The 26,421-nt window shown below is 36.5% G+C and overlaps 2 protein-coding genes across 12 annotated transcripts in view; both read left to right on the top strand.

The window, feature by feature from the left end:
- The window catches only part of LOC123697684 (atypical protein kinase C), a 175,400-nt gene extending 149,331 nt beyond the window's left edge, over nucleotides 1-26,069 (top strand). For 10 of the 11 annotated variants that reach the window (XM_045644215.1, XM_045644214.1, XM_045644208.1 and 7 more), the window contains 11 exons: nucleotides 10,831-10,881; nucleotides 13,851-13,936; nucleotides 14,415-14,614; nucleotides 15,142-15,298; nucleotides 15,790-16,010; nucleotides 16,487-16,667; nucleotides 17,175-17,387; nucleotides 17,839-18,006; nucleotides 18,730-18,845; nucleotides 19,327-19,450; nucleotides 22,156-26,069. In XM_045644215.1, the coding sequence (XP_045500171.1) occupies nucleotides 10,831-10,881; nucleotides 13,851-13,936; nucleotides 14,415-14,614; nucleotides 15,142-15,298; nucleotides 15,790-16,010; nucleotides 16,487-16,667; nucleotides 17,175-17,387; nucleotides 17,839-18,006; nucleotides 18,730-18,845; nucleotides 19,327-19,414 (1,481 nt within the window). In that variant the 3' untranslated portion in view covers nucleotides 19,415-19,450; nucleotides 22,156-26,069. Of the gene's footprint in view, nucleotides 1-10,830; nucleotides 10,882-13,850; nucleotides 13,937-14,414; nucleotides 14,615-15,141; nucleotides 15,299-15,789; nucleotides 16,011-16,486; nucleotides 16,668-17,174; nucleotides 17,388-17,471; nucleotides 17,553-17,838; nucleotides 18,007-18,729; nucleotides 18,846-19,326; nucleotides 19,451-22,155 lie in introns of all 11 variants that reach the window. The other variant, XM_045644209.1, reaches the window with a different exon arrangement.
- On the top strand, nucleotides 19,629-22,269 carry LOC123698197 (extensin-like; the record flags this gene model as incomplete). The annotated part of the gene is made up of 6 exons (XM_045644788.1): nucleotides 19,629-19,896; nucleotides 19,950-20,299; nucleotides 20,429-20,675; nucleotides 20,886-21,103; nucleotides 21,227-21,550; nucleotides 22,156-22,269. Coding segments are annotated over 6 exons (1,521 nt in total), but the record flags the coding sequence as incomplete, so codon positions are not given.
- Nucleotides 26,070-26,421: the final 352 nt, after the last annotated feature.

Below are 26,421 nucleotides of genomic sequence, written 5' to 3'. Positions count from 1 at the left end.
CTGACCATACCATAAATCTAATTAAAAAACGTTCGGAATTGATACTTTCTAAAAATAAAACCAAACAACAGAAAAAAGAACTTACCCAACTATTTAAAACCACGAATAGATCAATCAAACTTGACTACAATAAACATAGAGAAGAAATAATAACAAGGAATCTAAATACAAGTAGAAGCGCTAAAAGAGCTTATAAAGAATTGATTCTTCAAAAGAAATGGATACAAAAACTAAAATACGAAACAAATGAAACCAAGACAAGAAAAGACGTGATAGACCATGCGACAGAATTCTACAGAGAATTATACAGCAAAAAAGGGAAAGAGACACAATACTATGGACACAATAGCGAAGACAACAACAAATATTCAATTGAACCAATAAGAGAAGGAGAAGTACACTCACAAATAAAAAAACTTAAAAACGAGAAGAGCCCGGGACCTGATGGATTGACGAATGAGTCTCTTAAATTAGGAGCCCCTTTCTTACTGAAACACCTAACAAAACTATTTAATATGACAATAGACACTGAAACAATACCGAAACAATGGTGCTCATCTGACATAGTTTTGATATATAAAAAGGGGAATCCGCTGGAATTGAGTAACTACAGACCCATCAGCCTTCTACCTAGTGCATACAAGCTCTTCTCTTCTATTATATTAAATCGAATTGCTAATAAAATTAACCTCACACAACCAGTGGAACAGGCGGGTTTCTGTTCAGGTTTTAGTACAATCGACCATATTCATACAGTGGAACAACTAATCCAAAAATACGAAGAATATAATATGCCTCTTTACATAGCCTGCATCGATTATAGTAAAGCTTTCGACAGCATTAGCCACAATTCAATATGGAACGCACTAAGAACATCAAACGTGGAAGACAAATACATTAACATTATAAAATGCATATACTCCAACAGTACCAGTAAGGTAAAACTAGAAAGAAGAGGTGATCCTATTAGAATAGAAAGGGGAGTTAGACAAGGCGATCCTTTGTCGCCTAAACTTTTCATAGCAGTGCTGGAAAGTATATTTTCTAACTTACAGTGGGCAAAATATGGTATCAATATTGATGGACGACGCTTGACGCATCTCAGGTTTGCAGATGACATCATATTATTCTCTGAAACAGCCAAACAATTACAAGAAATGCTCCGGGAGCTAGATAAAGAAAGTGGCAAAGTAGGTTTACAGTTGAATAGAAGTAAGACAAAAATTATTACCAATAGCTTTAAAATACCTATCAACATAAATGGAGGCACGATAGAATACGTCAATAATTACATATATTTAGGGAAACAAATATCATTTAATAGAAACAATAACGAAGAAGAGGTAGAAAGAAGAATAAATATTGCATGGAAAAAGTTTTGGTCACATAAAGAAATACTAAAAGGGAACTACAGTATGCAGATAAAGAGAACGGTAATGGATACATGTATCTTGCCTAGTCTACTGTATGGTTGTCAAACATGGACCTACACTAATAAAGTAAAACAAAGATTAAATACAACACAAAGGGCAATGGAGAGAAGTATCTTAAATATAAACATTAGAAACAAAATAAGTAACACAACAATACGCCAAAAAACAAAAATTTTAGACGCACTTACCCACGCCTTGAAGTTTAAGTGGCAATGGGCAGGTCACATTTCGCGCTACACTGACAAAAGGTGGACACTGCTAACTACCATATGGAAGGGACCAGTTTCGGGCAAAAGGAATGTTGGACGTCCATTCAAAAGGTGGTCTGATGATTTTATAGGGGTCGCGGGGAAAAATTGGATTTATAAGGGAAAAGACAGAAATCTTTGGAAGAAAATGGAGGAGGCCTTTACTCAAACGAGATCCATACCTCAACTAAATAAACAATAAAACTAACACTTACTAACTAGCATAATAATATACCTACTAATAATACTAACACCATTTGAAATGTAAAATTTGAGTTATGGAATAAAGAAGGCTTTATTATTATTATTATTATGCATAGTTTAGCCTTGTCCTTGGTTTGATAGTTATCTAGTTACAATAACATTATGTAACTGGATACAATATAGTGTTAAATGTGTTGGTTTAATATAAAGTGCTTATTAGATATGGTATTCCTTTGCCCTATAGGTACACTTTTAAGACAAAATGTATGCGAACAAAATAGTATTTTAATTTCGAATAAATTTTCAGATCTGCGATTTATTTTCTCTAATTATCATAATACTTGGAGGTCCAGGTTATATTAATATTATTTGCAAGGGAAAGCGATCCAATTAATTCCATAATTTCATCTTGAACACTAACTTCAAAACTCCAATCCAAATTCCTAGACGACTATCGCGCCTATAACGCCATTTCATCACAAAACAAATTAACGACACTTATTACAAATGAGCGCTGTGTCGTCACGACAATAGAGTTCTTTGTTTGCTTAATTGTTGAACCTTCAGAAAGAAATAGAGCAATGGAAAGAAATAAATAAGAGAGTACGGTGAGAGGCCGGCGTCGGGTCCAATCTCATTCGTTGTGAAAAGGCAAGTGCCGCCACTCACGGCCGAGGCAAAGGCGTCCGTTCTTGTGGAATGTTTTTCAATTTATCGCTCTTAATGTCCCTTCGCTGATATGTACACATACTTGTTGGAAGAGGCATATAAGAGCGTTTACAAACACTATGGTAATAGGGTTTTATTGATATTTTAAAAGAAGTTTTGTGTGAAAGTATGTTGTGTATAGGTTATTTATTAATGTTTGAACGTTGTATAACTAAGGGTTGTCTATTTGTTATTTTATAAAATGTGTAAAATTCTATATATTTTTATATTTATTAAGTGCTATTTCTATTTAATTTTTAAAATTTCATAAGCTACGCCGTAGCACTTATCGTAGCTGACGTTGATATTATGCTACGTATGTACAACTTTTCCTTATTACATTGTAACTATAATTCAAACAGTTCTTAGAAGCAGTCGCCCTCATTACAGTTTTTATAATTTACTTTTTTAATTGCAGAAGCCTCTCCTTTCTTTTCCCTATTCTCGGGAATTACCTCTAATTTTTTCGCTTAATTTATTCAGCGTTTCCGAGTCTGAAATAGAGATTGGATTTTTTTAAATGCAATAAAAAGTTTTCGTTATTCTTTGTCGCCCGCACGCTCGCGTTGTCCGAACGACTACGTTTCAATGCAATTATCTACTGCAAACTTGTTATTAACTTTGAATGCAATGAGAGAATATCATTTGGAGGTGTTTAATTAATTTTAAGTGCTCCGTTGAATGGACATTTTAAATATTTCATGTAAAGCAATGTAACTTTGTAATTGTGTAATTTATTATGAATTATATTCTTTATTAACGTGAAGGGTTGGGTTCATAAAATTTTACTTCGCTAATTGAGAGGTTAATTTTGAATGGAGTTTTTAAACTAGTATTACAGTAACTTTAAATATATTGTAGATGTAAAAAATTAAGTCCCGTGTCCCAAAGTGGGGTAAAGGGCAGATGCACTATGCATACATCTGTTTCACTGATCGATTATCTTTAGGGACAAGTAGGTGATCAGCCTTCTGTGTCCTGCCAGACAGAGACATTTTTTTTTCTTCGTCTCCACCGGGAATCGAAACCAGGACCCGTCGGTTCTACGCTCACGCGTCAACCACTGTACGAAGGAGGTGGTCATTGTAGATGTACTGTAAGATAAATCTGTCGTAAAAGTCAGTAGAAACTTCGGGAAAAGTATTTTCATTATAGTGAGATTTCTCCTAAAAGTTGTTTGTCCAAAACGCATTAAAAAGATTGCGATGTTTTCCTTCGTTCTCGTTTTCTACGTAATTAACGTTTGTATATCGTGTAGTTGGATACGTATTTTATCTATAGAGTTAGTTTGTGTAAATCTACACTAATATTATAAAGAGGAAAACTTTGTTTGTTTGTTTGATTGTAATGAATAGGCTCATAAACTACTGCACCGATTTTAAAAATTCTTTCACCATTCGAAAGCTACATTATCCACGAGTAATATAGGCTTTAAATTATCACGCTAAGACCAATAGGAACGGAGCCACGCGGGTGAAACCGCGCGGCACAGCTAGTCGTGAATATATTTTTATGCTTAAACGTTTTTTATTTAAGAAATACTTAAATGCGCTCTTATTATTTCATCATAGTAACATTTAGATATAAGGTATGCCTACGTCCTACGATAATAGTAATAAAATATCGATACTAAATATAAAAATAGATTACAAATTGGTCAATGTGCATTCAAACAAAAATACACCTACTTTCCTGACAATAACGGATCGCAAAACTACTATGAATAATTTCGCTTTGCAATTGTTTAATGTTTATCCGTTTGTACACTTTTATATCAAATTGGAAATTCAATATACAAACACGTTTAGCCCAATTTAGATATTCAATAGAAAAATTCCAATTTCCAACGCGCCACGTTCGTATTTCATGTTATTTTATAAAAATACACTTTATTTTTACACGTTACATTTGCTTTTTGCAATACGCATGGATTGGTAGTATTTTTTGAGCTTTTCATACTGCAGTTACATTCACGAAAAATTCCTATACGTCGTCCGACAAAGTCATATCTATACATCTATAGAGGTACATATCATACATATCTATACTTCTAGATACATCTTTCGTTTTTGTTACTCTTTTTATTTCATCTGGAATTCATTAATCATAGAAACGTATAATAACTATAGTAGAGCCATTTTAATAGGTAACATTTGACAGTTCAACAAAATTCAACAACGTAACCTAGTAACGACGACATAGAATAACATGATATTTCGTTTTGTTAGAACTGCACATTTGCTTAACTTTTTTCAATTACGACTACATATTTATAATAATAATGACCGATACAAGTAATTTTAAGATTTTATTTTACTGATAAACCATTCTAAACATAATAAACAATTTCTGAATTGAACAACTGACGTCGCTACAATTTTGTGTCAATATACCTTTTTTCTTTTTAAATACCAGAGACGTTACTCTAAAAATCGAAATCTGACATCTAGAATCGAATGCATTGATTACTTGTGAATAAAAATCATCTTAAATTAATAAATTCGATTGACAAATGTTTCAAATCCTTATCGATTAATTCACTTTAATCGATGTTTTTAAGCATGTTACCTCTCTTCGAAGATAAAGTTGATAGACGTCAAATGTTGCCTATTAAATTGGCTCGACTGTAGTGTTTGTTAATAATATTTATATTTGGCAGTGTTAAACCGATAAAAACTAAATATATATAACTTATGTCTTTAAGATTAATGAAACTTTTCACTTGTGAAAGAATTTTCAAAATTGCAGTTTCTCAGCAACGAACATGCTATAAATCAATCTCTTTACAGTATTACTAGATAAATTCCCATACCATTTAGGACAAAAGCCAACAAAGTTTTAAAAACGGCACATAAATACATCAGCTTGAACACAGTTCCATAAACATCAGATAGCGGGCCAATATCCAAATGGTGTTTGATGGTAATAATCCGTGATATTGAACTCGTAAATCCTCCGTAGTTAGTATTCTAGCTGAGTTAGCTACGGGCTTGCCGTGATAGATATTAATCGGTCTATATAAATAAAATGTTACCTTTATGTAATGCGGAAATATAGCTTTTATTCATGCTTAGAAAAGGGAGGTTCTTCTACTATTATTTCTGGGAAAAATCAATGAACTCAATGTCAAATATTTATTTATTTAACTAGTGTTTATTAAGTACTAGTTGCTCGCTCCGGTTCCGCCCGGATCATAGTTTTTCCTATCCTATATGCGCCTCCTGGTTTTAAAGTGCATCCCCACTTATATTCAGCCAAATCAGTAAATAGTGTAACTAACACTTTCTTTAGTATCAATAGATTTAAATCGGCATAATATATTGATTTACTACGAAATTCGTGACCACGTAAGTTATGACTATAAAACCTCAGTCCTGCAAAATTTATTCGTCACATTAAACTGAATGGTATCTGACCATCAGCCGCTGGAGCGAAATGACCGGCCGGGGTAGTGACTCGTGAATCTTCCCTTTAATTGAGAGATAACACCTTTGGTTGAGAGAATTTACACCTCAACGCTATTAACTATATGATTCGACTGGATATTTTCGATGCATTTCGGCTATTTGTATCAAATTTCAATTGTAGAAACATGGACAGAAAACCAGTCCAGGTCTTTTTTTTTATAAAAAATATATACAATTACAGACAAAAAATTTCAATATATTTTTTTACCAGCTTTCCATCCGCGGCTTCGTCCGCGCAGTCCAAGAAAAACCCGCATGGTTCCCATTCCCGTGGGATTTCCGGGATAAAACCTATCCTATGTCCCGGGGTAAAAAGTAGCCTATGTCCTTTCTCGGGTATCAAAATCTCACTATACCAAATTTCATGTAAATTGGTTCAGTAGATAAGGCGTGATTGAGTAACAGACAGACAGACAGAGTTACTTTCGCATTTATAATATTAGTATGGATGAATTTAATGTTATTTTTCTTAATAGAAACATCATAAGCTCATACGTACGGAATCTACAGACATCTTAATCCAATAAAAATGCAAAAGACTTCCCTAACACATCTATAATTCATTAACAAATGCACCATAATTTTTAAATCACAATAAATCAACAAAATGCTCCATAAATTGTCCCTCAATTCGTAGAAGTATGTAAGCTGACCATCATTGGATTTGTGAGCGGATCGGCGCTCGTGGATCAATGCCCACTGAAATACGGAGAATTTTCCATGCGATTATCTAACTACAGATGCATTGAGCGTAATTAACTGTCTAGTTGATTAGCGGGTGTGGTGAGTTTAGTTATATTGAGAAGAGTTTTGTGACTATTTGTGTAGGACAGTGGACACCCAGTTTCGGGTGCGGTTAAATTTTTAGTATGTTAGACTGTTCTGGGTGGATATAGTTCATAATATTATAATGAAGTGCCATCTTTGTCTATTCTAAAATTGATTTTACTGGAACTATGATTTTGTGCGAAATAATCTAATTGTACAATGTATTTTTTATTTTATTTTTTCTCTTATCTATGCTATGTGTATACAATTTAGTGGGCATTTTTCCGCAACATGTGTTATTATTATACGTAAATTGTGTATAATCAATCAATATTGTCAGCTTTGGTGTGCACCTTTTAAATAAATAACTCTATTCATTCTTTGTAATTCAAAATCAGCTGGTGATGATAAGAGTTTAAATTATGTAACAGTTATTTATTTAACACTAAGCACGTTTTTGGTTTGCTTTAACTCTACTTTTGAAAGGAAATTTACTTTGGAAGCATGTGTATTACACGTGTATACTTCATTTCCCACTTTAAAAAAGATACTTCGTTAATTATTCGTATACATGTGTAGCAATTAAAATAATAATCCCATTATTATATTTAATATAAACACACAGCTAAAAGTCATTTAATAATAAGTTATAAAATAGCACGACAAAGGACAAAATAATCGGGTTAATACACCAAGTTATAATTGACCGAGGTTCGCGCGACACAATCTCGGCCATTAAAATTTCCCCGAAACTACACGTATCTGGGTCAGTTTATCACACTAACACACATGCAGTAATTTATCTGAACTTTTTTCAAAGCTTTTTAAATAAATCAATGATACTTCGCTGTTTTAATAAAGTGTATGGATCCGAAAGAGGTTAATGTGATAAAAGTGGTGAAGTCATTAACTTTTTAAATTTGAAAATGTGTACGGTTTCGTTTTAATTTTTATCCAGTTTTAAATATTTATTGAACTTATTTTTAACCCGTCACTTAGGGCAGATGCATTTCACATCTGTTACATCGATCGATTTTCTTAACGGTAAAATAGAAAACGGTGGTTATACGCTCACACATTCGCAAATATACTGAACTCCAACCAAATGATCGCATCTCTATTATAACATTAAACAACTATTGTAAACTCAAAGCCGAATAATGATTAGACTAACCGTTTAGCAATATTCAAAACAGCTCCTTCCCCTTTCCCGTACGGACTCCGGTATTCAATAACGTAGACTTACGGAAGGCTCAAAATTGAGGTCTAATTAAAAAGCCTGTACGTAGAGGGTCGGATGGTGGCAGTAATTGCCTATCCGTTGTGAGCATTCGATATTACAGTGGTGAAACGTTTGGTCACTTGAAGATTTCTTTTTGAAAGCTTCGTCGTGGACGGAATGCAATTTTCTAAGAACGTAAACTTGTCTGGCCTTTTGGTGGATTGTTCTGTCGTAGTTGTACTGCAAAAGTCGTGGTATGTAGTTGTGTTCCGTTAAAAAGACGTGAGCTTGATTTTGTTTTGTTGTGATGATTTCAAAATAAAGTTGTTTAAAGGCAATATAAATTAATAATAATACATTAAATTTTGCAAATTGAAAAGAAAATAGTTACTAATTTTCTGTTACGAATCCAGCCTACCCACAACACATTATTAAATTTTCTCTAGATACTCTAAGTATTAGAGAGTACACGATATACATACTAAACTTATAGATTAAATATATCTTTGGTAGTATTATATGAGTAGTAATTTATTTAGTAATATAATATGTATTCACAAAGCAATGCGTCGATTTATATGATCCGATAACTTTATTATTCATTCAATAATTTGATCCACGTAACATATTCATGTACACACAAATACAGAACAATTGAACCATCAGTTTGTTTGCGTATACGAAAGCAAGATAAATATTATAAATCCAGATGAACTTCGTATCTAATTAAATAACGATGCGGAAATTATTTGAAAACTCAAAGACTTATTTATTCAATAAGGACTTCTTTCAGAAGCACTTTTGAATCGTCATAACATATTTTTAACATTTACCACTTATTCGGAAAGCAGTATCTATAGAGAAGAGCCGGCAAGAAACTCCATAGCCGCTGTTTTAAAGTCACGTCATGTCCTAATTATATAATTACGATGCAAAATGTAATTAAAATTGAGATTGATAAATAAGGTTTTACATCGCTTGAGAGAAATTGTAAAACTTTAACTCGAAGAAATTCCTCTTGAAAGTCATCAAGATTTTATATTTTTTGGTTTTTAAGGCATTCAAATGCTTTATAAATATAAATTTATAAAGAATAGAAAAAATTCGATCACGAGGCGAGGCTCAGGCGGGTCACGAGTGGCTGGCTAGGCATCCGCTAGGAGTTGGTTAGGCATCCGCCCCGGAATGGCGCGAAGGATGCGGGTTCAAGTCCCGCCTCGTGATCGAATTTTTTCTATTCTTTATAAATTTATATTTATAAAGCATTTGAATGCCTTAAAAACCAAAAAATATAAATTCAAGAAAAGGTCGTGTTCCATCGTTACAATATTGTATTCACTGAAAAGTGCTTCATATTGGTTGAGATGGTTGTTAAATCATCTCAATAGATGGCGCGCGGTGTGTCCCTTAAGACACATAAAACTGAAAGGATGGAATAAATTCGATTGCTCAGGCGGGTCACGAGTGGCTGAGTTGGTTAGGCATCCGCCCCGGAATGGCGCGAAGGATGCGGGTTCAAGTCCCGCCTCGTGATCGAATTTTTTCTATTCTTTATAAATTTATATTTATAAAGCATTTGAATGCCTTAAAAACCAAAAAATATAAATTCAAGAAAAGGTCGTGTTCCATCGTTACAATATTGTATTCACTGAAAAGTGCTTCATATTGGTTGAGATGGTTGTTAAATCATCTCAATAGATGGCGCGCGGTGTGTCCCTTAAGACACATAAAACTGAAAGGATGGAATAAATTCGATTGCTCAGGCGGGTCACGAGTGGCTGAGTTGGTTAGGCATCCGCCCCGGAATGGCGCGAAGGATGCGGGTTCAAGTCCCGCCTCGTGATCGAATTTTTTCTATTCTTTATAAATTTATAGTCATCAAGATTTATTCTCTAGTTAAAAATCTAAAAAATAATAAAAGTAAGGTTGCTTTTTGTAAACATTAAAAGAAATATTATCAAGTGCAAAACGACATTCATAAGGTTGCTTTCAACCGGATAGAGTTTGGATCAAAACGTTTGCGCGATTTAAAACTAGGCAGCGGAATAATGTATATTTACAGACTCTACTTTATATTTACAAACAAACTATAAGACGATATTTCTCATAGCCTAGCTCTACCTCTACAAAAATATCCTAGCTCTATTAATAGACAGACTCTATATTTACAAACAAACTAGAAGACGATATTTGTTATAGTCGTTATACCTCTTCGTCGTTATACCTTAGTTTGTTATACCTCTTCGTCGTTATACCTTAGTTTGTTATACCTCTTCGTCGTTATACCTTAGTTTGTTATACCTCTTCAAAAATGTCCTAGCTCTATTAATAGACAGACTCTACTTTATATTTACAAACAAACTAGAAGACGATATTTGTTAAAGCCTAGCTCTACCTCTTCAAAAATGTCCTAGCTCTATTAATAGATAGAGCAACACTCTACATTTTTAATACCATAGCTCTACGTGGCTCTACATCTTCGCGTAAAACTGTAAATATTCGAACACTTAACGTCTATCTTGTACATAAAGTTACCTGTCGCTACCACGAAGTTTGCAACATTGCCAATTTTAATGCAATGTAGAGCTTGCATGCACTGGAAAATGAAGTTAATCTCTATTCTTCAAAGAATAGAGATTAACTGGAAAATGAAGTTAATCTCTATTCTTTGAAGAATAGAGATTAACTTCATTTTCCAGTGACTATTATTTACTTAACTATTTATTAAGTTATTTATATTATTATATTGTTTTTACTAATTTATTATTTGATTGTTTCAGTGTTCCCTAATGTACCGGCTGCGCCGGGGATGCCCTGTACTGGTGAAGACAGTGAGTATAAATAATTTTATATATTCTTAAACTTTAAGAACGAAACTTTGTTCTAAATTCCATACGGTACAAAATTTAACTTAAAGATATGAATTAATAGTAGAAGTAATAGAGTGGTTGAAATACTTAATACAGAAGCATATTTCGTATTCTTGTTACGAGAATTATTGTGAAATGCATACTACTCATAAAAAGTCACAAACCCTGGCAGAGTCAAACCGAGGAGCTAGTAACATTATAATTTATAATACTACCCTATTTATATCACGTATCAACAACGTCTAAAGTTAACACATTATTCCTCAAAAATAACGTTCACATAAAACCACTCATGATTGTAACAACTTTAATTGTGCCCAACACAAATAAAATAATGTTTATCAATAAAGCGTAACGAGAACATACATATTATAGTAACAATATAACAGTTCTTAGAAACACAATACGGGTACGTCCCACGACCGCTCCAGAACCTAGCGACGATATTTCCCAACGTTTCCAGCCCGCAAAAGTACGATTGTTAGCTTATAAGGGCCATTTTCCTCGCACCGTCGTGTGCTACGAAACTAGAATTATTCAAGGTGTACGCTTATTTAATATTTAAGTGGTAGGAATGAGAAAATGTCACGTATTCTAGGTCAAAGTCAACTTTGTGTGTATATCGTATATATTGTACCGTTGCCGAGTATCACAACAAATAAGAAATGTTTTTCGCTCTATTTCACTTTGCCGCGTGGGTTTTATTCAATTTTGTATAGATTTGTTTCGTATATTTTGCCATTAAACACGTGAATAAACCTATGGACCTCAATCTATTGGCCCGGCTTATTGTGTCGAGCTTGTAGTCACAATTAAATGTTTGGAAGTAATGTAATGGAATATTTTATTGCAAATAAACTAAACTGTTACATGTAATATTGAATTCTGTTAAATAGGTAGCTTACTTTCTTACTTTTTACGGTTTTTAAAATACTTAAAATTGCAGATTACACATTAAAACTATGTTAAACATTCTAATTAATCCACGCGGACAACACTTTACTCGAGCTAAATAAAGTTTCACAGTTTGAGCATTCCAATCGTCTAATACCTCGTTATAATATATTCATGAATTTGTCTACCTCGTGTTCGGAAGACAAACGTTAATATTTCCACACAGCTCCACTGCTTACAGAGTCATGAATGTTATTAGGGAGGGGAGTAATCGAAATTTGCAAGATAAATGTCTCGAGATGGGAAACACGATAGCTGTGCATTCGCCTTGTTAATTGATGGTTTGGATTTCATGTCAGTTGCTGGCAGTTAAATTCTATGTAATGGTATCTAGTCTAAGAAACACTACGGATAGAAATAATTTTATCATTGTAATTATTTTGTATTTAGATTTGAATTTAAAATATCAGAGATAAACATTGTACTTTCCTGGCATGTAACTGTTATTAAGAATTATACCTAGCTATCAACTTTAAACAGTTTAAGTGTTCAAAGCATATCTCATCATGACTTTATGCGATCATAACTCTAGTAATACTAAAAACATACCTTGAATAATCAAAATTTTTCTCAAAATAATGACGAATAAGCTTCATAAAAATAAATCGAATTACACGAATTTTATGACATTCCCTGATATGAGTGTTTGGAAAAGAAATTGATTTCTTATTAACGAGGTAAAGTCGATATTCGATAAGATATGAATATCTGTCGATAGGCAATGGCTCAGTGGAGACCATGCCGTGCCCAACCAATGTCTTGTTCTTATAAAGTGCTGCAACATTTAACAGGTGTGATTTGTTTTGTGATTTAAATGGGTTAAAACGATATGCAATGGTGGAAACTCTGGATTTGTAAATGGATAATTTACGGTATTGTTTTCTGTTAGTTTAATTTGGTTACGTTACAAAAGGAAACGAAACTTTGAATTCTTATTTAATGTTTCAATATAAAAACTAACTGAACTAATCTTATAAGAATAATGTAACATGTAATTTATAACAATGTAAATTATATTCTAAACTAGATTTTCGCCCGCGGCTTTGCCCGCGTTTTTAAAGGAAAAACCGCATAGTTCCCGTTCCCGTGGGATTTCCGGTATAAAACCTGTCCTATGTGTTAATCGAAGTTACCCTCTATATTTGTGCTAAATTTCATTGTAATCGGTACAGTAGAATTTGCGTGAAAGAGTAACAAACACACACACACATCCTCACAAACTTTCCCATTTATAATATTAGTAGGATTAGTAGAATACGATAATTCAAATGGTATTTTCGATACTAGTAACTATTCCACCGTTCAGACGTTCACAGCCGTATACAAACTTACTACTCCCACAACATATGAGTCATTACAAGATTAAGAAAAGACGGTCGGTTCACGAGATGCAAATCTGATTAACGCAAAGCAGAGCACAAACAATACTCTACACAACTACACAGTGAATATCAGCGGAGTGCACTGCAAAGAGATTTGGAACACTGGTTTAATGTCTTCTGGTTGAAGTTCATTATGATGATTATGTTGTAGTTTATTTTGGCCTTGCTAATTTGCTGTGTGGATAGAAATAGGGGTGATATTCGGGTGATAGAGTTATAAGTACACGCGGTTTCTAAGATTTTGCTTCAGATTTGATTAGATTTCCTTACAATTAAGTAAAATAATACTTTTAAACTATAAAGTGAAATATGTAATACGGTCTAGTAAAAGCGATGTGTTTTCACGTTAGCTTTACAAAGAATGTTATTCATAAATGTTGTTTAATTATTTTGTTTAGGTATATTATAATAGTTATTAGTAGGTAGATAACAAAAGTAAATTATAATCATAAACTCATACGTGAAAAATAAGCTAAAAGTAGGCTCGTAAATAAAATAAAAAAGTCATCAAATTAATATTCTTCCTTTTATGAATATGAAAGTACCAGGCAATTATAAGGTTGCAAGAGGTCACTAACTGTCGTTTTGTTTCAGGAAGCATATACAGGAGGGGAGCGCGCCGGTGGCGGAAGCTCTACCGCGTTAATGGTCACATCTTCCAGGCGAAGCGATTCAATAGAGTGAGTGTTTTACACTTATGCTGCCCTGGTATCTAATGTGCATATTCATTGTCCAATATTTTATTATTTTAAACAAAACTCGCGTGTGAACGGTCTATTTTAAATTTGCATATCAATGAATATGTAAATTGGGAGTCTAGACGGCTGAATCTTTTATCTAAAAAAAATTTTTAAAACCTTGTTTATGTTGAAAAATACATAATAACATTCAATCAAGTCTATTATAGGATGATCGATTCTGAAAAAGTTTAATAGAATTTTGTTTCGTCTCTAGACATTTTCTTTTTATTAAAAGCTAAGCCTTAAAGTGGGGAAATCTTTCATCGGTGCCATGGGTTATGTCGGGATTCCTATCGACCAAAACCCCACTGTGTTCCTTCCACGTGTGTTGGTAGAATTCAACCGCGACCTTCGTCTCTAGTCCTACAATTATTATAAATAAATAAATATTTAACCGATCATTTATATATACTTTCAGAGAGCGTTCTGCGCGTACTGCCAGGACCGTATATGGGGCCTCGGGCGGCAGGGCTTCAAGTGCATCCAGTGCAAGCTGCTGGTGCACAAGAAGTGCCACAAGCTCGTGCAGAAGCCCTGCTCCAATGAGCACGTGGACCCCATCGAGGTTAAGGATGACGCGAATGGAGAGAGCACCCTGGGAAGAGCGGCGTCTGTCAGGTAATGTTTTGTTTATAGTTTGTGATTATGGTGTAAGCTTGATAATTTTAAGAAGTTCATCTCATCAAGTTATAGGCATGGAAATAATGTTCTAAGAAAACTTAATATAAAGTTATAAATGGTATATAATATTTATGATGTTTTATTAATATAAACGCAATGTTACCAATGAACTAAAATTATTTTCAAATATGTACAATGCCGCCGTTTGTTACAACGTATCCTAGATTAAGTCTCAATTTGTAATTTATTCATCAGAGCACTAAAGCATAAATAAGATAATAATATAATGTTTGCTAGTTTTAAAAAGAGTTGCCTCATTCAAGTAATACTTTAATTGCTAAACTCTTGTTATGAATCAAAACATCACTATTAGTTTATCAAAACAATTGCCTCATCATACATTCAAGTACGTACCTATAATTTCTAAAATGTTGGTAATCGATATGTATGAAACGCTAATTTTGTTGTATAAATCTTGGTCTTCGTTAGGTATGAAAGGCTAAACATCTTATATCTTATTCCAGATCGCGCGCAGAGCCGGAGCCCCCGCTGCCGGAGACTCCGCCCGCGCCGGTGGCGGCGCCCGTGCGCAATGAGGACCTGGAGCCCGGCTCGCAGAGACAGTACTCGCTCGAGGACTTCGAGCTCATCAGGGTTATCGGCAGAGGGTCGTATGCTAAGGTAAGGAGTGGGGAAGATTATAAGGAAGAAGACTAAAATATGTTGTGAGGAAGGATATGTAAATTTGGAAAGAGAAGGAAGAAATGGCAAACAGGAAAAATAAATGGAAGTAATTGTAAAAATGAAGAAGACAAGAAAGAAAAAAATCATATTGATCAACTGCAATATATTTTACAACTTAAGATAGTTGTTAAGCTGTGCGAAATGTATTTTAGTTTCCGCTGCAAAAGTTCTTAACTCCCAATCGTACCATCATGTTATGTACTTCATTTTATCCGACATTTTCATCACTAACAATTCTTTTTATTTGATTAAAAGGGTAAATTGTTTTTTAAATTATTGTCACTTTATTGACCAAAAAATCCTAGCCATTTAAGTCACAGACTATCACCAGCAGTCCAGATCGTATAAAAAAATGTTAGCCAAATGCTAATGTATAAAGGAACTAAAAACGTTTAACACGAAAATTAAACAAGTACCTTCTTAATCAGGTGCTCATGGTGGAACTGAAGCGGACAAAACGCGTGTACGCTATGAAGGTGATCAAGAAGGCGCTGGTGACAGACGACGAGGACATCGACTGGGTGCAGACAGAGAAGCACGTGTTCGAAACCGCGTCCAACCATCCCTTCCTCGTGGGACTGCACTCCTGCTTCCAGACACCAAGTCGCCTGTTCTTCGTCATCGAGTTTGTGCGGGGAGGAGACTTGATGTGAGTGTCTAGCTTTCTGTAATAGGATATCGACTGCTCGGCGATATTTAATGATTTTTGTGTTTCTGTTTAGTTAGGAAGCTAGAGAGTGGCATACTTACCGCAGACATCATCTGCCTGCCTGCATCACCCAAACATCTGGGAACATTATAATGCACATTCAAATCATTCGGAAATTTGTAAAATCAAGTGACAAGACAATTTCTGTTAATTTCCTTTGATCACGCGAGAGAAGAGGTGTGCGAAAAGCTCCTACTGTTCCCCTATCATATTCCACACGCAACTGTTGTGTGCTATCCAAAACGTTTGACCATTTCCTTCTGCAATATTGTCAACTCTTATGGCAATGGGTACCAAACATACAAATTTATTATAATAATTACCTAGGTTAAGAGGCAGAGCAATATTGTAATGTTATATTTGAAGGTCCTAATAAATTTTATTTTATTTATTTAATAAATAAAATCACATTTCAGGTTCCACATGCAACGTCAGCGTCGTCTCCCCGAAGAGCACGCACGTTTCTACGCCGCGGAGATATCTCTCGCGCTACACTTCTTGCACGAGCGTGGTGTTATCTACCGCGACCTGAAGCTGGACAACGTGCTGCTGGACCACGAGGGGCACATCAAACTTACCGACTACGGCATGTGCAAGGTAATTGTGGCACTAGGGGTGTGTGTAGCCCCCAATAGATCTCCAAACAGATCAAACAGCACATTCTACACGTGGCAGCATCTACACAATAATCTAACACATGTTGCGATTGTGCTTGGTTATTTTATTTTTATTTTGTAGATTTTGGTTACTGAACTGTACTTTATGTAATTTTGAACACATAACTAATTAAGAAACTTTAATATAGCCATCAATTTGACTAAATTTTGCCAATAAAGTCCTCTTTGACAGTTTTTTATTTCCATTATAATTAATTCTATTCTCTATACTCGCTTACAGAGGTTCTTGAGATTATCTATTCGTTCGTTAAAAAACTCTTTGTTTTATATGTATTCATTCGCAGTGCGTTGTTCGGGTGTTAAAGCCGCATGCATTGCTGAGTCTGTACCGATTGCCTTATTTACGAACTTTTTAAGTAAAGTTAGTCTTAGTTTTTGTTTGGCAATAAAGTTTTTCTTTATTTCATTCTTATTTCCCCGTATCCAGGAGGGAGTTCGTCCCGGGGACACGACGTCCACATTCTGCGGCACGCCCAACTACATAGCGCCGGAGATCCTGCGCGGCGAAGAGTACGGCTTCTCTGTGGACTGGTGGGCGCTCGGGGTGCTCACGTATGAGATGCTGGCCGGCAGATCGCCCTTCGACATCTCCCACGCAGCTGACAACCCGGATCAGAACACGGAGGACTATTTGTTCCAGGTGAGTGACAAAAAATGGTAGCTAATTTTATGTGACTACGGACTATTTTTGGCCTGGTGGGCGCTAGGGGTGCTCACATATGAGATGCTGGCCGGGAGATCGCCCTTCGACATCTCGCACGCAGCTGACAACCCTGATCAGAACACGGAGGACTATTTGTTCCAGGTGAGTGACAAAAAATGGTAGCTTATTTTATGTGGCTCAGGACTATTTGTGCCAGATTTGTGCAGAGAAGCTAATCTTATGTAGAGCCAAACGATATCTTGTTAGACGCTTTTTGCTAGTTTGATCTGTAGGCAGAATATAATGTGATGGGATTGGGTAATCTTTTATGATCTCGGGCCATATTGTTTTAATGCAATTTTTTATAGAAATATGTTTCATTGAACAAATGTTTGTGCAACTCTCGTGTACTTATTTCGTAATGCAAAATACTTCATCTCCATTCCAGGTGATCCTCGAGAAAACAATCCGTATACCGCGTTCCCTCTCAGTGAAAGCAGCATCAGTGCTGAAGGGCTTCCTCAACAAGAGCCCTTCGGAGCGGCTCGGCTGCGGGGAGGGCGGGTTCCTGGACATCGTCAGCCATCCCTTCTTCAAGAGCATCGAGTGGGAGATGGTGAGGATATACTGAGTTTTCTTCTTTAGTAGCTTCACAAGTTGTTTGTATGTAACTGATTCCTTAAACTCGATTTTGACCAGCCGTAAACGGACTGATATAATTCAAACTTTGTACACTTATCAAGAATCGGTGACAAATATTTCATGAGTACAAGCTTGTTTTTTTTATTATTTTGTTAAAAATTTTGGGGAGATGCTTAACACAAGATAGTTTTTTGCATTGTTTGTAGTTATATTATGTTTTAATTTGGATAATTTGTAAGTGTCAATTTTATCAATATTTGATTAGTCGTTTTGGTAGAATTTCTGCCATTATGCAAATGCAATTGATTATAATATTATTTCAACGCATATCTGATGATTGTTTGTCACAATAAAAGAATAATTTAAAAAACTCCCAATGGAATACTAAAATTACAATAAATAAACACCTTAAAATAACTCCCGGTAGACTACCAAATTACAATAAAAAAGAGTGTGTGTACTTATGTACACGCGTTAGAAGTTATACTTCTTTGGCGTATGGAAAAAAAAATACTAGAATATACAACTTGAACATAGTTATCAATTTTCATACCACCTAGAACTAACTTCATGCTGTTAAATTTAGGTGTCGGTGTGCGCGCGCATCGTAAAAATTCACTCTCATCATTTTTCTCCATCGCGCAAAAGCAGTATAACTTCAAAAACGTTAAAATAACATGATTTCTTACTATTCCAGTTGGAGCAAAAGCAAGTGGTCCCACCATTCAAGCCGCGGCTGGAAGGCGAGCGGGATCTCGCCAACTTCCCGCCAGAGTTCACGGATGAGCCCGTGCACTTGACGCCTGATAATGAGTAAGTTGAAATTTTAAATTTAAAAATAATCTATTTTATTTGAGCACTAATAAAATTTTAAGAAACTCAACTTAACCTAAACTTGAACTAAACTCAACTTATTTAACCGCTAATCTGAGAATTTTGACAATAATTCAACTATTTCTCAACTAAATCTAACCATTACTTAACTTTTAAGTCTACTCTTGCAGAAACTCAACGACTTCAATTAATTTCATAATCAAGCTCAATCTCTAACTCGAAACGTTTTATTTTTTCATATAAACTTTTGAAAGTGCAATTTATTAATGATTTAACTTTTTAAAACTATATACAGCTAAATATTAACGGACATTATATATACTTGAGCCCATTAAAAAAAAATTGTTTTAAAACATATTGTCGACCTAAAAATTATTGCTAACAAATGAATACTTTTTTTCTAAGTCATAAAAAACATTAAAGTTGATAAGAAATACTAATGATTTATCCTATAATCCAGCACAGAGATAGCGGACATCGACCAGAGCGAGTTCGAGGGCTTCGAGTACGTGAACCCGCTGCTGATGTCGCTCGAGGACTGCGTGTGACAGCACGCCTGTCTGCTGCACCCACACACACAGCAGGTAACATCCCACCCCCACAGTGGTTATAATCCCGCCCACACACACAGCAGGTAACTTCCCACCCCCAGTCACAGCAGGTATAGCCCACACACACAGTGGTTATAATCCCACCCACACACACAGCAGGTAACTTCCCACACACACAGTGGTTATAATCCCACCCACACCCACAGCAGGTAACTTCCCACCCCTACCCAGAGCAGGTAACTTCCCACTCCCACCCACAGCAGGTAACTTCCCACCGCCACCCACAGCAGGTAACTTCCCACCCCTACCCAGAGCAGGTAACTTCCCACTCCCACCCACAGCAGGTAACTTCCCACCGCCACCCACAGCAGGTAACTTCCCACCGCCACCCACAGCACTTAACTTCCCACCGCCACCCACAGCACTTAACTTCCCATCCCTACCCAGAGCCGGTATCTTCCCTACCCCACCCAGAGCAGGTAATTTCCCACCCCACCCACAGCAGGTAACTTCCCACCCCTATCCAGAGCAGGTAACTTCCCACTCCCACCCACAGCAGGTAACTTCCCACCGCCACCCACAGCAGGTAACTTCCCACCCCTACCCAGAGCAGGTAACTTCCCACTCCCACCCACAGCAGGTAACTTCCCACCGCCACCCACAGCATGTAACTTCCCACCCCTACCCAGAGCAGGTAACTTCCCACTCCCACCCACAGCAGGTAACTTCCCTACCCCACCCACAGCAGGTATTACCCACCCCTACCCAGAGCCGGTAACTTCCCACCGCCACCCACAGCAGGTAACTTCCCACCGCCACCCACAGCACATAACTTCCCATCCCTACCCAGAGCCGGTATCTTCCCTACCCCACCCAGAGCAGGTAATTTCCCACCCCACCCACAGCAGGTAACTTCCCACCCCTATCCAGAGCAGGTAACTTCCCACTCCCACCCACAGCAGGTAACTTCCCACCGCCACCCACAGCAGGTAACTTCCCATCCCTACCCAGAGCCGGTATCTTCCCTACCCCACCCACAGCAGGTATTACCCACCCCCACCCACAGCATGTAACATCCCACCCCTACCCAGAACACGTAACTTCCCACCCCCACCCACAGCATGTAACTTCCCACTCCCACCCACTGCAGGTAACTTCCCACCGCCACCCACAGCAGGTAACTTCCCACCGCCACCCACAGCACTTAACTTCCCATCCCTACCCAGAGCCGGTATCTTCCCTACCCCACCCACAGCAGGTAATTTCCCACCCCACCCACAGCAGGTAAATTCCCACCCCTATCCAGAGCAGGTAACTTCCCACTCCCACCCACAGCAGGTATTACCCACCTCCACCCACAGCATGTAACTTCCCACCCCTACCCAGAGCAGGTAACTTCCCTACCCCACCCACAGCAGGTAACTTCCCTACCCCACCCACAGCAGGTATTACCCACCCCCACCCACAGCATGTAACTTCCCACCCCTACCCAGAGCCGGTAACTTCCCTACCCCACCCATAGCAGGTATTACCCACCCCCACCCACAGCATGTAACTTCCCACCCCTACCCAGAGCCGGTAACTTCCCTACCCCACCCACAGCAGGTATTACCCACCCCCCACCCACAGCATGTAACATCCCACCCCTACCCAGAGCCGGTAACTTCCCTACCCAACCCAGAGCAGGTAATTTCCCACCCCACCCACAGCAGGTAACTTCCCATCCCTACCCAGAGCCGGTATCTTCCCACCCCTACCTAGAGCACGTAACTTCCCACAGCAGGTATTACCCACCCCCACCCACAGCAGGTAACTTCCCACCCCCCACCCACAGCATGTAATATCCCACCCCTACCTAGAGCACGTAACTTCCCTACCCCACCCAGAGCACGTAACTTCCCACCCCCACCCACAGCATGTAACTTCCCACCCCTACCCAGAGCAGGTAATTTCCCACCCCACCCACAGCAGGTAACTTCCCACCCCTACCCAGAGCAGGTAATTTCCCACCCCCACCCACAGCAGGTAACTTCCCACCCCTACCCAGAGCATGTAACTTCCCACTCCCACCCACAGCAGGTAACTTCCCAACCCTACCCAGAGCATGTAACTTCCCACCCCTATCCAGAGCAGGTAACTTTCCATCCCTACCCAGAGCCGGTAACTTTCCTACCCCACCCACAGCAGGTATTACCCACCCCCACCCACAGCATGTAACTTCCCACCCCTACCCAGAGCAGGTAACTTCCCACCCCCCACCCACAGCATGTAACATCCCACCCCTACCCAGAGCCGGTAACTTCCCTACCCCACCCACAGCAGGTATTACCCACCCCCACCCTTCAAAAACCTACCTTAACCTCTATTACAACAATTCTAACAAAGAAATATATTTATTTATTAATTGTTATTAACTACGTCGCATTTGAGTTTATAATTAATTTTACATTTCTTAAATATTATGTTCATATAAACTAGGTTATAATAAAAAATACTCGAGTCCTCCCCGTGCCCTAAAGCTTTGAAATTTTGATACCCAAATCATAATTTTATACAATTAACATTAACATACTTTTAGGCGATAAGGCCGCCAAATCGTACATTTATTATAAGTTGCATGTCGTTTCTGTAAATTTTGTTTTTGTGTGCATTGTACAATAAAGTGTTTTTTATTTTATTATTTATATATATTATTATATATAATTATTATATATTATTATTTATAATTGTATCTACAGGCGTACGGGTACGGCGCGGAGTCGTCGTCCTCAGACTACGACTCTGTGTGCTCGGAGCGGCCCGCACGCAAGCCCACGCTGCTGCAGCACATGTTCTGCTTGCCGCTCAACTGACGCACTCGCGCACACCACACTCGACACACTCAACATGTCACTCAACACACTCAACATGGAACTCAACACAGTCAACATGGAACTCAACACAGTCAACAACAAACTCAACATGAAAATCAACATGAAACGCAAACTGTCACTCATCACGGAATACAACATGTCACTCAACAACATATACAAGACAGTCAATACATTAAACGTGGAACTCAACACGACACTAAACATGGAACTCAATTTTCTATTGAAGTTCCATCGACGCGTACAGCTCAACAATCAGCTCAACAAAAAACTCAACATCAAACTTGCTGTCAAGAATCGAAAGATGCAACTCAACAATTGTTGAGTACAACTCAACAATTATCGGGTACATGTTGTTGCTTGTTTAGTACATCACAACAGTCAACAGGTAGAACTCAACAAATGATGGGTACAACTCAACAATTGTTGAGTACATCTCAACTTCAGACTAAACAATCTACACCTACAACTCAACTTTCGACTTGTCAACAATCGATCAGAATAACACAAAAATCATCTTGTATAACTCAAAGCGGCTTAGAACAATCGCCTGATTTTTGTCAGCAGTGTTTCAGCGTTGCTCAACAATCGCCTGGCGTGTCTCAACAGTATTTCAATGTGACTCAACAAACGTTGAGCCCTTCTCAACATTATTTCTGTGTAACTCAATCACCGGGCACATCGAAGCAGTATTTTAGCGTAACTCAACAATTGCCGAGTACTTCTCAACAATCTTTCCATGTAATTGAAGAATTACCTACCATTCCGCGACGCTTTAGCGTTACTCAACAATCACATGGTACATCTCAACAATCATTCGACATAACTCAACTATCACCTGGTACTTCTCAACAATCATTGAGTGTAACTCAACAATCACCTGGTATTTCTCAACAATCGCTTAGTGTAACTCAACAATCACCCGGAACATCTCAACAATCACTCGATATAACACATCAAACAAATCCAGTATTACATCAATCACAACGCAAAAAACAATCACGACGCGTTGTTACATTCGATGCAGACATTTTGTGACACGACATATAAAAATAATGACTTTGTACTTATGTTTATTTTCACTTATTAACATTAATTTCTAAGTATTATATTCTTGTATTAGTATTATTAATAAATACTTTACCAATATTTTACAATATTATTATTAAGTGTTTAAAACTTTATATTTTAAATCGTATTATAACAGTATTCCAATTTTGTATTATTTTTACAATTATTTTAACATTCCAATGTATCGATGTTTAATAAAACATGGTGCCTAAATGTTTGGGAAAGACGAGGAAAAAATAAGGGAATTGACTTAGTATTGCATTCAACGCATTTGGTGCTCAAATATATTGAGAATTGGGGTTTGGGGGCAGCGGTAGACAAACATATTATGAATTGGCTATATTGTGTACATACGATGTAACGTTATTGTTAGATTATATATTATAAATATGTATCGTGTGCGATCTAGAAAAGTTTATTGAAAAATATTTCAAAGATAATTCCCAAGATTTATTTAATGGTACTATTTTCACTTCAATTTTAATTTATCATATTTGAAAGAGGGCACTATTGCTAGAAAGTATAGTGTTTATTTTACAAAAATATTTTTATGGGTTGAGTAGTTCCCCTAATATGTACAAGCTTTTTGTAATAATGTTTTCTAAAATGTCTCCGATAGTACACTATCATTAGTATTAATTATTATTTTACTCAATAATGATAAAATAATAAACAATATTGACAAACGGGTCGCACACATAAAATAATAATGTTTTCTCCTATTATTGTAAAGTTAGTTGACACAAACCAAAGTCCATACTTTGGTACGAAACGCTTTCATGTACATAACATTGACGTTAATTGTACTATATAACGTTATATACTGTATAAGGTTCATATTTTTGTGATTATTCGTAGTCGATGTCGGCTTTCTAAAAGAAACGCCATTTATTATGTACAATAAGTATATAAACATTCTAAAATTTAAACAACGTCTCTAAACTATTATATAAAATTCGATATAGCGCATCCCGTCTCGGCGATGATAAATAGGAAATTTATATGTCACGTATAAATGTGTATTAATTTACGAGCAATAAAATATGTAAATGTATTTAAGTATATCGGCAGATCGTCTGCTCTGAAGGCACGTAAGGAATTAAAAGTAGTGACAACTCTGCGCCGGCGCCATTCGCCCGCAGAGCTTTAGTGTTAGACTAAGTGTAGTGCGTTCTACTCGTGACGTCATAACTTCGACTCGCGTTCTAGCTCTAAGTCATTTACATTGCGGAAACGCCTTTGTACTTCCATCTTGAGTAATTCGATCACAAATTTACACACACATTTATTTTCTAAATTATTTACTAACGCAATCGTCAATGTACATAATAGTGAAGTGCATTCGCGCTCGATACAGATACAAACGATAATATTGTTGGTGTTGCTGTAAATATATATTTTTCACGAGGCTTTCGTACGCTTGTGTAAATTTTGTATATGAATGCTAGATACCGCCGGTTTAGAGCCATCACTCGATTATTGTTACGACAAGTATTATCGTACGTTGAAAACATCACCCTCATAATTAACGGTTACTCGATTAGCTTAGCGTCGTAAAGTACATTACATACCACATTTGTAATATTTAGCCCTACGTTACTTCGGTGCGGAACTTTGCACCAAATAATATATTGTAATCCCTTCCTCGTAGATCCTTTTCTCCTCTCATAGCGAACGTTACTCGTTAGGTAGCCAACGAATTTTACAAATTAAACGTATATTAATGAGCACTGATACGAAACTAAAATTGTATAATTATAAACAAAAAATCTCGTAAAATAATATAATTATTGGATTATTATATAATATTGTTAACGTAGGAAAAGACTATTATATGAGAATAATATCGTAATCTGTGACGGTCCGCGGGTTCGCGCAAATGTCCACGACTATTCTAAATAGTGTGTAGTATGAACTATGAACCTATCTATTAGATATTTTGCACGATAATTTAGTGATTTTCCACACGCGCGTCGATTTTCTCCCCTAAATATAATGATAATGCGTCTTCAGTCGTTTCGCTTGAGACAGATGTGATTGTTCGTTATACATGTTGTGGTTACTGACTTGCGTTGCCGAGTGCCGAGTCTGTGTTGTGTCCTCGCTCGGGCCTGCTGTTGTTTTGTATAATTTTTACTATAAATAAGTATTTAAATATTATTAAAGTACTGTTAAGTATTAACTTTTAGTTGTTAGATAACATTCCACTTTATGTTTGTATTGGCGCGTTCTTATCGTTAAATTTTATGGACATCACACTTTGTAATGCGGCGCTATATTATATTGAAGCGTTCGTGACACTTTGTTAAATTTAATTTTTCAAATGTATATTGTTGTTTATAAGATACTAATTGCATGTAAAACCATTGTCGGTAATATGTTATTGTAAGGAACGATCGTACAAGATATACTTCTTTCCGATATTTTTATTTAGAACAAACAGTATGCTTTTGTGTTATTATTTTAAGTGAACGAACCAATGTTTAAAGTAATGCAATTTTTGTGACTCTGTATTTTTAATTTAGGTGTGGTTCTTTATTTTTATTGTAAATCTTCCTTTGTATTCAAATCCCGATAAAATAATGTTACTTGTTACGATTCATTGTGAACTGCTTGGTGCGTGATCGCGACTTATTGTCAAATTAGACTGGAGGACTTGAGATACTGTACTATTCTATGCTTAAATGAAAATAAAGAAAGATTAATCTGAATGGTGTTTTTTCTTTGCATGATAAACCACATACCACGTAATATTAAGCTACCTTAATAACCCTTCCACTTTTGATTTTGGTTCAAATCAAGTAACTACACGAAAGATATAAAATATTTTTAAAGGTCTTAGCCATATCAATAATTATTGTAGTCATTTTAATTTTAATAGGTAACAATTGACACTTCATAAAAATTCGGCAACGTAACCTTGTAACGACGGGCATAAAATAATATATTTTTCCTTTTGTTAGAACTGCACAATTGCTTAACTTTTTTTCACGATTACATGTTTTTTGTAATAATGACCGATACGAGTAATTTTACGATTTGCTGCAGTAATAGGGTCGCGAA

This window comes from Colias croceus, chromosome 15 (genome assembly GCF_905220415.1).
Source record: "Colias croceus chromosome 15, ilColCroc2.1".
In the NCBI taxonomy this organism is placed as follows: Eukaryota; Metazoa; Arthropoda; class Insecta; order Lepidoptera; family Pieridae; genus Colias; species Colias croceus.
Note: the sequence above shows the minus strand (reverse complement) of the source record. Positions and strands in the feature narration are given on the sequence as shown.